The sequence below is a fragment of the Populus trichocarpa genome, chromosome 3 (genome assembly GCF_000002775.5).
Source record: "Populus trichocarpa isolate Nisqually-1 chromosome 3, P.trichocarpa_v4.1, whole genome shotgun sequence".
Taxonomy (NCBI): domain Eukaryota; kingdom Viridiplantae; phylum Streptophyta; class Magnoliopsida; order Malpighiales; family Salicaceae; genus Populus; species Populus trichocarpa.
The window spans coordinates 21,044,665-21,060,820 of NC_037287.2; the positions used below are offsets into that span (position 1 = coordinate 21,044,665).

General features: G+C 32.3%; 1 protein-coding gene across 2 annotated transcripts; it reads right to left on the reverse strand.

The window, feature by feature from the left end:
• Positions 1-4,438: 4,438 nt before the first annotated feature.
• On the reverse strand, positions 4,439-10,126 carry LOC7463607 (putative E3 ubiquitin-protein ligase LIN-2). 2 transcript variants are annotated; one of them, XM_024596977.2, is made up of 9 exons: positions 9,727-10,126; positions 7,886-9,638; positions 7,384-7,644; positions 7,245-7,272; positions 6,517-7,165; positions 6,061-6,202; positions 5,725-5,976; positions 5,287-5,596; positions 4,439-5,036 (listed from the first exon to the last, which is right to left on the reverse strand). In XM_024596977.2, exons 2-9 carry the CDS (start codon positions 9,602-9,604, stop codon positions 4,918-4,920), a joined length of 3,480 nt encoding a protein of 1,159 aa, XP_024452745.2. In that variant the 5' UTR covers positions 9,605-9,638; positions 9,727-10,126; the 3' UTR covers positions 4,439-4,917. The 2 variants fall into 2 exon arrangements, with proteins under 2 accessions (XP_024452745.2, XP_024452746.2); XM_024596978.2 differs by having other exon boundaries at positions 7,886-10,126.
• Between the last annotated feature and the right edge of the window lie 6,030 nt (positions 10,127-16,156).

The following is a 16,156-nucleotide window of genomic DNA, read 5'->3' on the forward strand; positions in this document are numbered from 1 at the left end:
CTACTATTACAAGAGAGTTACATTAAATTCTTTTCATGTTAAAGTTTTTTTTATGATTTTATTTACAAATTTAAATTTTTGTTATGAAATTAGCACGCACGAATAACGGTAATGAAATTAGTGCGCATAAATAATGATTATGTATAAATTCAAAAATTTTGTTTTAAGTTAATGTTTTTTACTATTAAGAGAGTTACATTAAATTCTTTTCATGTTTAAGTACTTTTTTTCATGATTTCATTTATAAATTTAAATTCTAGTTATGAGATTGGCTCACATTAACAGTTATGTATAAATTCAAACTTACATTTTAAATTAGCAATTCTGACCGTTAGAAGTTTAGATTTTAGTTATGAAGTTGACGCACATGAATAACAGTTATTTACAAATTTAAATTTCTATTAAGTTAACAGCTTTGACAGTTATAAGTTTAAATTTAAATTTTAGTTATGAAATTGACGCGCATGAATAACGATTATGTATAAGTTCAAAAGTCTGTTTTAAGTTAACAGTTCTATCACCGTTATAAGTTTAATTTTTAGTTATAAAATTATCATATGCAAATTATAGTTATTAACGGTTCTTGGCGTAATGATATGAATTTCTATACCTGTATAAAATACCATAATTAAAATGTTCACTTGTGATCTAAATTAGATTTTATAATAAAGATTAGATTTAAATTTCAATTATGTCTTAGCATGCACCTTAGTCATAGATGTTCCTACTCATATTTGATTAAAAATAATGGCATTTAGCTAAATTAATATATATATATATAGCTGACAAACTCTAATTATGAATTTTCATTATTTTTAAAATGAAGAACCCTATATGATTAAAATGTCCACCTCAATAAAAGTTTGGTATTGTTGTGCAAAGTGTTTTTCACTTGGAAATGTATTAAATAATTTTTTTATTTTTTATATTTTATATTAACATATCAAAATCATTGAAAAACTCTAAAAATATCAATTTGATGTTTTTCAAGCTAAATGCATTTTTAAAAAGCACCCATACACGTAACCAAATGGTGCTTTAATTAATATGAAATAACCTTTACAACTAACTTTATAATTTAGTTGCACCTACTATGATTTTAAATTTTTATTTTCATTTTTTAAATAGGAAAAAAATCATAAATAAATATTTGCTCCAGAGATAAAAAATTAATAATAACTGATTGATGTAATTAGTTTGGTGATTTCTCATGTAATTAAACAATCCTTTCCTTCATTTGGAGAGTTACACCTTAAGTTCTTGGTCACAAAAGGATACACAGTATATATCTCACAAAAGGATATGTATATCTCACAAAATCCAGCAATACCTCAAAGCATTAAATAGTTTTTCGTTTTGCAATAAATGTTTTGCCATCTATTTCGAAATGGCTAGATAGTCTTCCTTATTTGATGACTAATTTTTAGTCATTTTGCTTAGACGAATCTGAAGTTCGTATAGCGCGGCATGCTCGTGGCACGACTTACCAGTGTTTGGTTCTTGAAGATAACATATATTTTCCTATATAATGGACTTATAGTTTGATGAGCCTAATGCACCCCGCAAATTGAGCCTTTCGATCACTCCTTGTAATCTTCTTCTTGAATTTCATTGCCCTCACATAGCTTTCTCAGCCCTCCCCTTATGGCGAACAACAACTTCAATGTTTCAAGCAGTTCCATCGTTCATGAGAACAGTCTTGTTCTCTCCCTCAACTCCAATTTAGCTCAAGATCATGTGAATGGGCACGGCAGAATCATCCCACAGAGCCTTGCTCCAACCATTGGTACTGTCCAACCAAACAACCTTTTTGTCCCTCAAAGAGCTGGTCTTGGCCAAATTGCACTGGGCCAAAGGTTGAGTGAAGTAAGGAGAACTCATGTTTCTTCGTTGAGTGTAAGGATTCATACTATCATTGAATACCTCCCAACTGAACAGAATCAAATTGAAGCTCTTCCCCTTCACCCAACAAGTGACTATACTGTTACTGAAATTCCAAGAACTACGTATACCCAGTTTCTTCCCCCAGCCTCACCTAGGGAGCTTCTTTTTACTCCAAATCACAACAACATCCATCTCCAAAGCCTGAATCCAAATGATGGTTTTCGCATTCAAGGCCAACCCAATTTCCAAAACCACAACCTAACCATGTCCAATCAAGTGAATCAACACAATGCTTATCGTCCATATAGCCCCCCAAACCGACAAATGATCAATTTTATGAACCTTGATCATCTTAATCATAGTCATGGAAACAATGACGGAGTTGTTTTGAATCCTGAACCTTTGAGTGTCTATGCACCACCTGGAATATCTAGGGCTCAAAACCCTAACCTAAATCTTGGCCAGAACCATAATCTTGAAACCAGCCAACTTGATATTGATCAGGTGAGAATAAATCCAAGGGACGAAGCGAGAGACATCCCTAACAACCAAAGCAGCACAAGTTCTGAGGATGAAGAAGAAATGGGGCTTAATGATGGAGTAACTCATAGCCTTCCTCATCAGAAATACGGGCCATACATTTGCCCTAGATGCAAGAAAATATGCGAAACTTCACAAACTTTCGCGGCTCATATGCTAACACACTACAGAGTGGAAAACAAGGAACAAAGGAAGAGAAGGCTAGCAGCCAAAAACAAGAAGAAGAATCTTCACCAAATTCATTCACGTGGCAATGGACTGACAATATCGCCTGCGGGTACTGAAAATCTTCAGGAGGTTCATTCACGTGGCATTGGACTGACAATATCGCCTGTGGGTACTAAAGGCAAGGTTCCATCGAAGGTGTATGTGAGGAGAAAGAAGGCTGCAGGTGGGAAGGCAGAAATGGCGACTAGCAAGAGGGTTGTGGAGGATAAGGTCCAAAAAGAAGGACAAGGAAATACTGTCCTTGACGAAGCAAGCAGCTCGTCTCCCGTCGGTGTGGTGAACAAGGGGTTAACCATGTAAGCCTTCACCAAAAAAGTCAGCTTTCTAAAGCAATATATTTATATATATGGAATGCAATAGTGTTCTGTACTCCTTTGAATTCAAAAAATAAACTTTGGATTTTCATTTATCATTTTGAAAGATGAATGTTTATTAAGCAATTTAAAATTTCAAGGATAAAATAAATTGGTGATGATTAATTTTGATGTTTATCAATGAACATACTGGAATTTTGGTGCCAAAATTTTTAAATGTATGTCTTAAAAATTAGATTCTATATTTTATTTTTGTAAATTAAATTATAAATTTGATGAGTTAGATTTATAATAGGCTCAAAACATATATAGCTATAATCAACAATAGCAGCACGGTTTACAATTTTAGAGGTCAATTCCTTTGAGAATAAAATAATATATACCTTAGGGATAGTTTAAAATTCAGTTATTATATATAATGATTCTGTGCAATTTAAATTATTATTAATTATCATATTTCTACCAAACAAAAAATATATAAAAAGGTAATTAATGAATTATTAGCAACTAGTTTTTTTAAAAAAAGTTGTTGAAATTAATTTGGATTAATATATATTTCTAATCAATCCATAAAAAAAAATTTATATGTATATATAGACAAAGAAATGATATTAGTTAAAGTCTTTAAACAATTATTTAATTCTAAAAAAAAAATTGGATGTCAATTTTGATTGTTTCCGAGATTGATTAATTCTTACAGTGCACTAAATCCTTCATATATATTTTGTTCATTGTAAAGAGATTTTCTGACGGAAATTATTTTTTATTTTTGTAATTAAAAAATATAAATTAAAAAATTTCTGGCGGAATTACCGTTTTTAAGTTCCACCACTATTCTGTTCGTCGCTAATTACTAATGAAACTAATTTAGCGGTCGAATTTTTCCGGAATTTAGCGACAAAGGTAGTTCTAATTCTGTCACTAATGATACTTCCTTTTATTTTGGTAACCACAGTGTTGGAAATGGTATTGTCAATCACATTCCACTTTACTGCCTCTATGTATGGGAAGACTTGATATGGGAGCTGACTGCAGCAAACGTCTAGGTTGCGAGAATCAACGAGTTGAGAATTTGGTTTTGATCAAATCAATAGATTAATCTAAGATTTTATTTTTTCAACCTAAACCGGTTTAAGTCCATAGTTAATTAGGCTTTGTGTTGATATATTGAACCGGTTCAGACTTTATCACTAGATCTCAAGATATATAAAACTCAATATTTTCTTGAGAATATGTGAAGACTTTAGTTTGAAAAGTTTTGAAAATCTTTTGAGACACAATTGAGATTTAAAAAAAAAACTTTGAGAACTGTATTAGCCTCTTTGTATTATAGTTTGAGGGCTAATTTGAAGTTTGCTCAAAGAATAATCACTGAGATTTTTTGAGAACTGAGTAATACATACCAAGACCAGACATCAGAATTATTTTATATCAAGTATCGAACAATGTCCCCCAATATTGAAGAGCTAGTGTTAGCATCATGTGATCAGTCTTTTTATATTTAAGAGAGAAGTAGGCAAGTCACAGTTCCTGAACCTTCAATCCCTTTGGAAACAAGAGAACAATGTGAACTCTCCAAGTTTAAATGGCTGTATCAGAAATGAAGCAGGTTCAGAATATATTTACAGGGGATGAATTCATGCCAAGCATTCATAAGACAGAAAGGTTTTTGGCTTCTGATAACTTGACTGTTTAAAATGGCATTGGCTTGCCTTGAGGTTTTCTCGGTATGATGCTCTGCCAGCTCCCTCCAGGTTTTGATGACAACAATCAGAGTATCTGACCCTTTGACAAGTTTTCTTGCTTCGGTGCTCAACTATCAGCAACTAAGTGGAGACCAGAATGTTGCTACTAACCACTGAAGTTTCTGACGTGTATGCGAATAAGGAATTCGAAAGCCGGAAAAATTGTGAAATTTTGATGAAAGTGGATGGATTTTTTTCCTAACAAGCTAAGGATCTTCTCCAGAAATGATGGCATGTAGCTCTTTTGCTGTCCATGTTACTTCAGCTAGGCTTTGTAGTGGAACCGAAATTTCTTCTGCAATTATCATTAGCAGACTCCCGCATTCTGCAGCAGAAAAAAGCATGTTATATCATACTTAAACTCACTATTCTAAGAACAGGAAATCACAAGGTGATGGAGCATCATCTGTCATGATATGCCTGAGAATCCAAAAAGAAACACTGGAAGTGGAAAATATCAGTAACTTCTTCCAGGGCTTTGAACTTTAGGGAGCAACTTTTAAGCTTGTAAATGATAGCCTCATAGTTTACCATATCGATGGAATGGATAAAATATCCAAAGGAAAGTTACTGACCTGGATTTTTACTGAGATTTAACAAGGACATTGAAGCAAGAACTTGGTGCTCAATCTGCTCATCATCTTCCAAGATTTCCTTGAGCCCAGAGATGAGAGTGGGGAAGCCAAAGAGCTGGAGCTCCGAATCCGGTAGCAAAGAGATTCCACAGCTTAACCATGCAATTGTGGTTAGGCATGCCCTCACTAAATCCAAGATTCCTGAACTTAAACACTTTGATATGGTCTCTAAAATTGACATTTTGCCATTAGCAAGCAATGATTCTGACAAGTTCCTCAACCATTCTTCACTGGACTCTTCTTCATCTTCCTGTTTTTCATAATAAATAAAAACAACTATAAATAACATCAAAAACTTCGTGTTTGTACTAAACTTAATAAACTCAGATACCGAATATATAATCAATATAAGAAGATCATTCAGGAGAACCAACGTACCGGCGAAAGAGGATCATCGAGAAGTAAATTATCTTCTCGAGAATTTACTTCATGATTTTTATCAAACCCTGCTTGCTTTAGGATCCAACTTTCTGTTGATGAGTTCCCAGAAGCAGAAAAAATCCCCCCCAAGACATTAAGTGCTCTGCAAGACTGTTCCCGGACCTTCTCATCAGTTAAGCTACTTTCCAAGGCCATTGAAATGGCATCAACGGCTTCCTTTCTGTAGATGCTATACTTCCGAGGTTCAACCTGCAAAAATAAAATCATCAGTAAAAACATAGTCAAAGTTCTGAAGTGGCTGTCCGGATGGAGGAAAGGGTTCGAGGAGCACACCAGAAGATCCAAGTGTAAGATCAGAACAGCCACCAAGGGTTCCTCAGCTGGAGAACTCTGAAGATAGACGAGTAGAATGTCCATCGCATGCACTATTGTCTCACTAGGTAAGCCACTTATAAATTGTGTAACCCCTTTCCTCCTGTAAATAATATCTGTTAAATGTCTTTGATCTTGCTAATAACCAAGATTAAAGAAGGAGCAGATGATTCAAAAAAAAAATCAATGGCAAACCAGGTCATAAAATATGTATAGAAACCCACTTTCCCCTTCATTGAAAAATTACTCAGATAATTGCAAATGCACAAGTACACACACATGCACAAATCAAAAGAAAAAAACAAAGAAGGGAAAGATTGTCTCTTCATCACTTCCATAGTTCATCTACAAATGTTTAAACTGCGCAAAGTAGCACAGGAAGTGAAAAAGGCAGCTCAAGTAGAAATCATTACCAACCTGCTCAGACAAACTAACTCAATCAACAGACCTACAACATTTCTTGCAGACTTAGATTGGTTGCCGTGGAGTAACTCGAAGAGACATTGTTTATCAATCTTTATAGCTATATGGTTTCTGCAGCTTGACTCTGCCTCAATACAACATGATAAGAGAGCTGCAACCAGAGTTTTCTCTTCCAAACTACCAAATTCAAACCTTTTAATAAGAAATTCCAGGACTCCAAGAGAAATGAGGTGTTTGGCATTTGTTAATCTTTCCTCCCTACTGGAAGAAGCAAGAAGCTTCTCAAGTATGAATAAAGCATCTTCATTCCTTTGTCTTGAATCATATGCCTCAGAGTTCTTGAATATTTGAGATGCAAAAGACAATAGGTGATTACATCGCTCCAACTTCCAACTATCGATCATACGCTTCAAAATAAAGTTGGTGAGTGGTATAGTTGGACATTCTAAAGTTTTTCCTGTTAAGGGACATGTTCTGTTTCCCTGATTAAACCATTTCCTGATGGCTTCTCTCTCAAAGGTTTGACCAGTCTCCAGTGTCACTGGATCCTCAAACAACTGTCTAGTGAGAGGGCAAACAAAGTCCTGTGGAATGCTTTCAAAAATGGATCCTTCATCAAAAGATTCATGACTTCCATTTAACCCTGCACTGGGAGAGTGCAATATGAGCATTCAATCAACATTTTGTAAAGGGAGAATTAATCTTAAGATGTTCTGACTCACCTTCGATAGAAGCGCTTGCGTTGATTGCCTGCACTTAACATGATAGTCAAAGAAACTATTAGAGAAATTTGTAGGCACATAGTAAAATGCAGAACAGTCAGGAATTCAGTATATTTTGCCAAGAAAAGTGAGATCACACCTTTTTGGGATGTAAAAGGTCTGAAACAGTGAGATCACCAGAATCCTCAGTTCGTTGAATTTTGAAAACAGATTTTGCTAGGGTCTTGAGGGTTAGCTCATTTTCTTTTGTATGTGAAGATGAATTTAGCATATGAGTGTCTCCAGCAGATACTTGCCCTGCACTGGATTTGCGATTGTCATCTTTCAGATCTGTGTCTGGTGAAACACTCACATTAACCAGCTTCCATTCTTCGTCAGACGCTGATAAGAGCCCATTATCCTGCAGAAATGTTAAAATTCTTGAGAGCATGAAAAAAAAATTGCAGAGAGAAGGTGAGAGGAATAAATTTAAGGACTACCATTTTCTCATCCAAATGTTAATTATCAATAAATACCATCCAAATATGTTAGATATATGCAACTCATAAAATTGAATTGAAGTGACTAACAAAGCAAATAATTAAAATAAATCATGTAAGGAAACGTTATAGAGATACGGAAAATCGCACGAAAATACTCACAAGAATGGACGTGTTATCATGTAAATTCTCAGGGGAATGGTTTTCTATATCTTGACCAGGATATTTGACCATTTCGGAAGAGCTTGTCAGTGTTTGTTTGACTTGAATAGGAGATGAACCAGAGCTGTTTGCACCATTATTGAAGTTATCTGCCTTCCAATTTTCTTCAGCATCATAAACTCTAGGTTTACTTGAATGGCCAAATACAGCATCGTATAATTTCTTACTCACCATTGGCTGGGGTAAGAAAGGAGCAGCCGGACTAGCTGGTCCTGAAGAATGATCTTGCGTGCCTCCCTGCTGTGAAATGAAAGGGATGTTGACTGAAGGAATAGAAGGAGCTTCCACCCCCTCTGCGAGCCAATCCTTGTAGTAAACTGCAAATTGGTAAGTACAAGAATCCAGAACTTCATTATAAACTTTGTCAAGAAACTTAAGTTTCGTAATCTTGCTTGCCGTGTTGAATAAAGGATCTGCCTCTTTTTTGTACCAAGTCTTCAAATGCGAAAGATGAGGGAAGAATAGATAGTCCCACAGTTCAGACAACAGAAGTGTTCTTGCCAGAAAAGGAGAATCACAGAACACTTGCAAAAGATGCTTAGCTGAAACCTTATCCTTCTTTCGTAGCTTGTATATCACACTAAGGTAGATGTGAGCACAAGCTGACAACCTAGAATTTGGAGTTCCTGATGTGTAGTCATCTTTCAGATCATTTGAGTTCAAACTTGTGATCACACTAAGTAGCAAAGCAGCTGTTTTCAAATCCTTTGTCCCTGCAGCTGCCTCAACAGCCTTTTCCACTGTTTCAATAGCTTGTTCAAGATTGGCCTTGGCCTTGATCTCAATGCTGTTGCCTTCTTCTATTTCGATAGAAGCAAGTGAAGAGAAACAATTCTGGCGAAGCGTGGTTCGGAATTCTGCATCTTTGAAAAAACGCTTGATATAGCCATTTAAGATGGAGATTACAGCTTTAACAGCAACTTCATCAAGAGCAATTTCAGGAACTGCTGGTGCCCTTTTCTGATTCTTTGGTCTCTGATCATCTTCAAAGCCATTGCCAATCTTTGAGCCTCTAACCGAACTTTCATAAACCGCCTCAGACTGGTCCACACTTCTCCTGTTGTCATTGCTAAATTCTGAGTGTTTTTCCAAATTTTCATTAGAAATGCTGTGATGCCTCTCAGGAACTTTCTTATCCTTTCCTTTCCCCTCTCTCTGCCTCTCCTTGCTCCCATTACCTTTCGATGATCGTTCAGTTCTCTCTGAATAATATGCTATATCAGAGTGTATATCCTTAAACGTCTCATTTTCTTCTACACCAACCTCAACAATCTCACTACCCTTGACATCTTCCAATGTTTCAACTTTCAGGGTCTTATCTTCCTTCACATCTTTCGAACCTCTGCCGCGATGTTCTGCCTTCAATCTTGAATCTAATTTTTCTCGTTTAACCAAGTCATCCCTAGGTCTCCTACTCAAACTACTATTACTTCCTGGTGATTCACCTCTCAAGGTATACCGAGTGACATCAGACCTTGTCCTTTCGGTCTTGATTCTCCGCATAGATGGACCAGATGGAGAGTCTCTTTTGCCTTGGTCACCAAAAGGGTAACGAGGCATACTTGCAGCTTCTGCTTTGAATGAAGGTCTTGCCCTTGTCCCTGATCTCCCTCCTCTAAACCCTTCCTTTGCAAGAAGCTCCTCCAAAGATGTTGCCATTTTCTTGATAATATGATCCCCTCCCTGCACAGAACTTCATAGAAGAAAAAAAAGGGATAGAAAACAAAGTAGAGTCCATCACAGATATCAAAAGAAAAGAAAAAAATCAGTGTTTATCTTACCTCCAAAATCCAACTTGCTCGAAATCTAGAAGCACAACATTTCTATCAAGAATTAAAATCCAGGCTCAATCACTTTACGATGATAACTGAGAAATGAGTGGAATATTGCAAGAATATTGGGGAATCTTGGGGGGAGAAAAAAAGGGGAGATAAAGAAGATGCTTGACAAGCAAAAGCCATGAAGAGTTTCTGGATTGCCTAATATAAAGGACAGCAATAGCAAGGAAAAAACAAGGAAAAAAAATAAACATGGAGCTTGGAGGGGTCATTGCAATAGGCAACAAGGGAAAGAAGCAAGGCTGAAGAATGACAAATGCAAGACGACAAATGTGAAAGTTGTTGTTCCTTGTGAAATGGAGGTTTGTGATTCAATCCCATAAATATATACATGTGATCAATGTAATGTGAGTTCTATATGTTACAAGACTGATTCAAGGTGGTTTCTTCTATTATGAACTACCTAATATACAAAAAGGCTAAAATCATGAGTGGTCACTTTACTTTGTACATCTATTCAAATCAGACCTTCTACTTTAAATTTAGACAATTTCATATTATCTTGCTAATCTTGTTATTCTTCCGAAGTTCACTTTGCAATGAAGTTGATAAAAGCAAAGTTGTCGAATCTAATTTAGATTCTGACTTAATAAAATCTTGTATCATTAGATTAATTCTTAAACATTAATTTAATTAATTTTTTTAATTAATTTTTAAATAAAAACTTTAAACACCGTTGTTTTTATTTATTTTTTTATATATCTCACAATTGATATGATTTGGTTTGGATTAAGATAAGCTAGGTTGATTAGGTTTTGATTTAGCTGATCGAGTTTAATTGAATCAACTCCTTACTTGATTTAACTTTTAAATTAGTGTTAGATTCTGGGTTAATTTATCGAGTCAAACTGGTCTCGACAAATATAGATAAAAGAGCTCTAGTAACAATTTAATGGGATGGAAGAGGGATTGATTTGAACAAATTTAAAGTAGAGAATTTGGTTTGATGAAACTTGAAAATTATAGGGACAACATAAATAAGGCAAAACTATGTTGAGGTGGTTTTTGCAGGCGCGAGGTAGACAGGCTTTTCAATATCGTAACTGTTTCAACGGCCGCCCTCCCGCTCTCTTCTTCGCCAGTTGGCTATTGGCTGCTTGGTTTCCATATTTGTTTTTCTAAAAAGAAAGGGGACGCTTTTTTATTTAGGAGTGCAATTGTATTCATAGTAAAGATATTTTGTAAGTTACAAAAAGAAAAAATTTTAAAATCCGAATTATCGTAATTATTTATTTAATAGATTAAACTTTTAAAGTAAATTTTTTTTTTGAATATGGTATCAGATTTTGAATAATAGATAGTTTTTATTTAACTAATCTTGAATTGTAAATCTAATTTCAATATAATAAAATTAGTAAAAAATATAATTTAATGGTAATTTTGTTTAATATAGTTGGAATAATTAGATAAATTGAAATTTTCTTATCATGAATTGACCATCATTTATCAAGTTCTACAATTAATGTGTAGCATTGTAGTAGTTTTTGTGATTATAATTTCAAAAAATTAGATTAAAAAAAAACTATAAACTATAGCTTTTTCTTAATTAATATTTTAAGAGAGGTTTTTAACGAAATTCATACAAAACTATGATATATATTAATTAACTAAATATTTTTAAATTTATAATTAGAATAAAACCACATTTCACTGTATAAACAAAGGAATCCATACACCATGCAGTACATGCAAGAAGTAGAAAAGATGAGACCAGGGGCGGAGTTCGGTGCATTTCACAGGGGAGGCTAAAATTAATATAATAATATATATTATTAAAAAGTTTATTTATTTAAATTAAAAAAATATTAAATAAAAAAAATTAAAATGTTTTGTAGGGCCGGGCCCTGTTTGCCTCGCCTAGTTCCGCCCCTGGATGAGACCACTGCCTGAATTTGCCACTAATCATGGACTTGGCAATTTAATTTCCTTTTCTTTTTTTTTTCAAAAACTTAAAAGTTCACCGTATCTGCAACTTACTGTAAGTGTCGTTCTTGGTCAAATTCCTAATAATCTCTTATTTTCCAAGAAGACAAAGGCTTGATGGGAAATGCCAATTTCTTTGGTTTTAGTGGGCACTTTCCTTGTGAAGAGAGAGTCTTTTAGGCCTACAAGGACAAGAAAAGGGGGGAAGTGGACTCAAGCCTGGATCAGCGTGGAGGGAAGAGAGGATGGAATTGCCGCACAACCAAATCCAGCTACTATCCTTGGCCCTTGAAGAGATCAACATTCAGAACCATGACAAAACATGCAAAATATAATAAAAATGAAAGAATAAATTTGGATCTCTCTCTCTCTCTCTCTCTCTCTCTCTCTCTCTCTCTCTCTCTCTCTCTCTCTCTCTCTCTCTCTCTCTCTCTCTCTCTATATATATATATATATATATATATATATATATATATATCATGGATACATTTACACCACTCACAGTAAACAGCTATTTTTAAGAACCAAACAACGAGGAAAAAAATTCACTAACTCGAGATCCTATTAACGATCACATACTTACATGTCAGTTAAGATACACAATGATTCTCATGAGATTATCTATTTTGATACTGCTTTAATTCAATCACGTTTAATTTTAAAATTCTTATAGGATATAAAAAAAATATTATGTTAAATATACAAATGTAGATTTAGATACTTGTGAATCTTAGTTTTGCTAAATCAATTGTCATCATGTATTTTTTATTATTATAAAAAATGGATGTAAAAATAAAATTACCCTTTTTATTTTCATATTTATATATATATAAGAATATTGTTTGTTTGTTTATGTTAACAACTACAATGTAAGATTTTTTTTTGGTGAATAGAGTTAATCATATGTGAATAGGTTGTTTTTAAAGAACTCGGTAATTAAACGTGGACATAAAACTTTTGGATTAAATAATTTTTTTATTGGATTTGAACTAGCTTACTATCATCTTAAACTTATAAAATTCTTTTTATCTCGTAATGTTTTATTTAAAAAAAAAAAAAAAAGATGTTGAACTTGTAAATGACCATTAAGTCCATCTAGATGTTGCTAAAATTAAATTAATTTTCTTATTAATAAAAAATTGTCATTGCTCTAAACCATTCAAATCTTTGATGTTAATGACATCTACATCTACCTATATAAGGCCAAATTAGTCGTATTAATTTACAATTATTATATATTAGATTAGAACACTTGGCAACATCGAAACAAGTTATAGGAATGTCCGGCAAAGCTTGTACATCTCTGTCATTTCTTATAAAATATTAAAATTTGTTATTTTTAATTAATCTATGATTAAAATTATCCATTCTATTATTTTGGACAAGAACAAATTTCATGTCATCAGGGTGAAGTGAGAGAGATGAGTGTGTAGTGTAGGCTTATGGAATTGGGAAAGTTTCTACATAAAAATTAAAAAATTATGGAAAAAGAGGTAAAGCTTTGAGAGAAAATGAAATGGACCAAACTAAATATTAAAGTAAACTAATTCGAAATGTTTTTGATTTGTAATTTAATGTGTAAGCAGTTGTGGAATCCTTTAAACTAATCCATTATCTTGTTTTGTGGTTTCATCGTGAATTCTATGTTGGATTTACTTAATGGATAGTGGGTTTTTTTTTTTTTTTTAATCTTTGGACTAGTGATTGAGGTTAAGATTAAGGTTTAATATTATGTTTAAGATATTTTTAAAATATTTATTGTTTGGAAAAACTTATTGAATTGATTTTTTTAAAGTATTTTTCAAGTGTATTGACATAATAAAAATAAAAAATACAATAAAAAAATTCTTATATCAAAATATTCTAATATAAGAACACCCTCGTGTTAAAATTATATATAAAAACAAATCTAAGAAATCTATCAAAATTATAAAAAACCAATTGATGTTTTTTTAGATGAAAAATATTTTGAAAAAAAAATACCTTAAAAATATCATCATATTAGAATCAAATTATATCATCCTATTAGAACCATAGAAAATTATCTAATATTTTTTTTAGAATAAAACCATTTTGATAAAAAAAAAAAAACACCCTTCCTCTTATCAAAACTATCAAAAATCATTTAAAATTTTATTTTTTGTGATAAAAAAATATTTTAAAATGATAATTCCAATCTCATTATTAAACACATGAATTTTGTTTTTCCAATCTTTCTCAGAAAACAAGATCAGAGGGGTTTTTTTTTTTTCTTTAACATTCAACATTGGAGATTTTTGTCCTGTTTTGTGGAACACAAACAAAATGGGCTTGCAATGCTGCTGCGTGAAATGGGCCTTGGCATGAGTCTTACTGTCCACTAGCTATGCTGAACAGGCCTTCTTCAGTTCAAAATATCTAAGGCCATGTTTGTTTCCCGGAATTCATTTTCCGGGAAACCACTTTCCAAACTTTCCTGTGTTTGTTTGCCATTAGGAAAGTTGGTCAACAGAAAACACTTTCCGGTCAACGGAAACACTTTTCAGTCAACGAAAAACACTTTCCAGTCAAAGAAAAATTTGGTTTGATTTCTAGGAAAGTGTTTTCCTTTTTGGCTGTGTTTGTTTTCCGGAAAGTGGTTTCCGGGAAACCACTTTCCAAACTTTCCTGTGTTTGTTTGCCATTGGAAAAGTTGGTCAACGGAAAACACTTTCCAGTTAAAGGAAAATTTGGCTTGGTTTTCAGGAAAGTGTTTTCCTGAAAAATTTGGGCGGAAAACACTTTCCGGAAGTTGTGAAAAATTTAGAAATGTCATTATTTGCTGATTATATCAAATTTGATCCTCAAACTTTTGATTGCTATATATAATTTGTTTTGAATATTTATTTTTCAATTTCATCTCTTAAAATTTAATTTTTATATTAATTTTGGTCCTTATTTTTATAATTGCTATTTGCTTTTTCCTTATCATTTTTTTATTGAAATTTTTTATCTATCAAATTTGGTCCTCATTCTTTTGATTTTTACTTATTTTATTTGAAATAATTTATGAAATGTTAATTATTATTATTTTAATTTCTTCACCTTTTATTTTTTTTAATTTTTTAGATTTGATCTCTATTATTTTGATTATTATTTATTTTATTTGAGATAATTTATGAAATTATATTTTTTTTCAATTTAATTCTCATTCAACTTTTTAATTTGTAAGATTTGTTCCTTATTATTTTAATAAACTTGAAAAAATAAAACATTAATAAGTTATTTTCCAGCTCATTTTCCATAACATAACCAAACACTGGAAAGTGTTTTCCAACTTATTTTCCATTACACTACCAAACATCGGAAAATACTTTCCCGGAATTCACTTTCCCCGGAATTCACTTTCCAAAAAAAAACTACTTTCCTGCAAACAAACGGGGTCTGCGTTACCACTAACAAGCCGATATTGAATCTCACAGGCCAATCCTTCCATCATCTGTCAAAGATTCAATTTTTAAAAAATAAATTATGATTTTTTTTTAGAATAAATTAAAAAATCCTTCAAATTTAAAAAATTAATTAATATTTTTTAAATACTGTTGAATATATTTTATTTAGTATCTGATTCAACAAAATGTATTCTTTTCTTATTGTTTTTTCCATATTATCTTTTTTATTTTTCCTTTTTCTAGAAAAATAAAAAAATAGTTAAAAAACATAAAATAGATAAAACAAATTACATTATAAATGGACCCGAAACATAGGCATAAAATATATAATTTTTAAAACCATGAGAACCAATCAATTAGTTTTGATAAATTATAAAAAATAAATTACAATTAACTCATTTTCCCAGTAAGATAACATTTGAAAAAAAACATGAAAAATACAATCAAGCTAACTAAGTGGCAAGCAAATTATCATTGTTTTTGTTTTTTTAAATTTAACTTAAAACTCAATTTAGATTAGATTTCGAATTATAATTTTTTAAATTAATTTATTGAGTTGATTCAAATTTAATAAATATAAATTTAGCTAGACTATCATGATGATGTGGTTATAATTGTAGATATTCGAGATTCTAAGCAATTATATAAAGATTTGCTCAAATTAGGCCATGTAAAAGGTTTAGCACGTGCTTTCATGAACTATTGGGACATTGTAAGGCTCAAGATTAGGTCTATTTACACCAAAATATGATAGTGACTTTAAACGGCCAAATCATTTCATCAAGCTTGTATTTTTGCATGATATCCTACAAGTTGTTTTCTTGTTAAAAGTAACTCATCAAATCATTTCATCTCTCCAAATTAAACTTATAAGTTGTTATTTAAGTTAATTTTATTATTTTTATTAGGTATTTTGAGATTTATCATTTATTTTCAAGTTTTGCATTAATTTCCCCTGCTGAGTTTTGAATTTGTTTCTTAGTTTAAATAAACGGTTTTTTTAACCTATAAAGAACACTGGAAGTCTTTTTAGAAAACAC

Coding starts and splice junctions, on each gene's coding strand:
- LOC7463607 (XM_024596977.2), bottom strand. CDS start 9,604: ATGGCAACATCTTTGGAGGAGCTTCTTGCAAAGGAAGGGTTTAGAGGA. Junction 7,645..7,885: donor ATGATAACACGTCCATTCTT/GTGAGTATTTTC, acceptor ACATTTCTGCAG/GATAATGGGCTCTTATCAGC. Junction 6,203..6,516: donor GAGTTAGTTTGTCTGAGCAG/GTTGGTAATGAT, acceptor TATTATTTACAG/GAGGAAAGGGGTTACACAAT.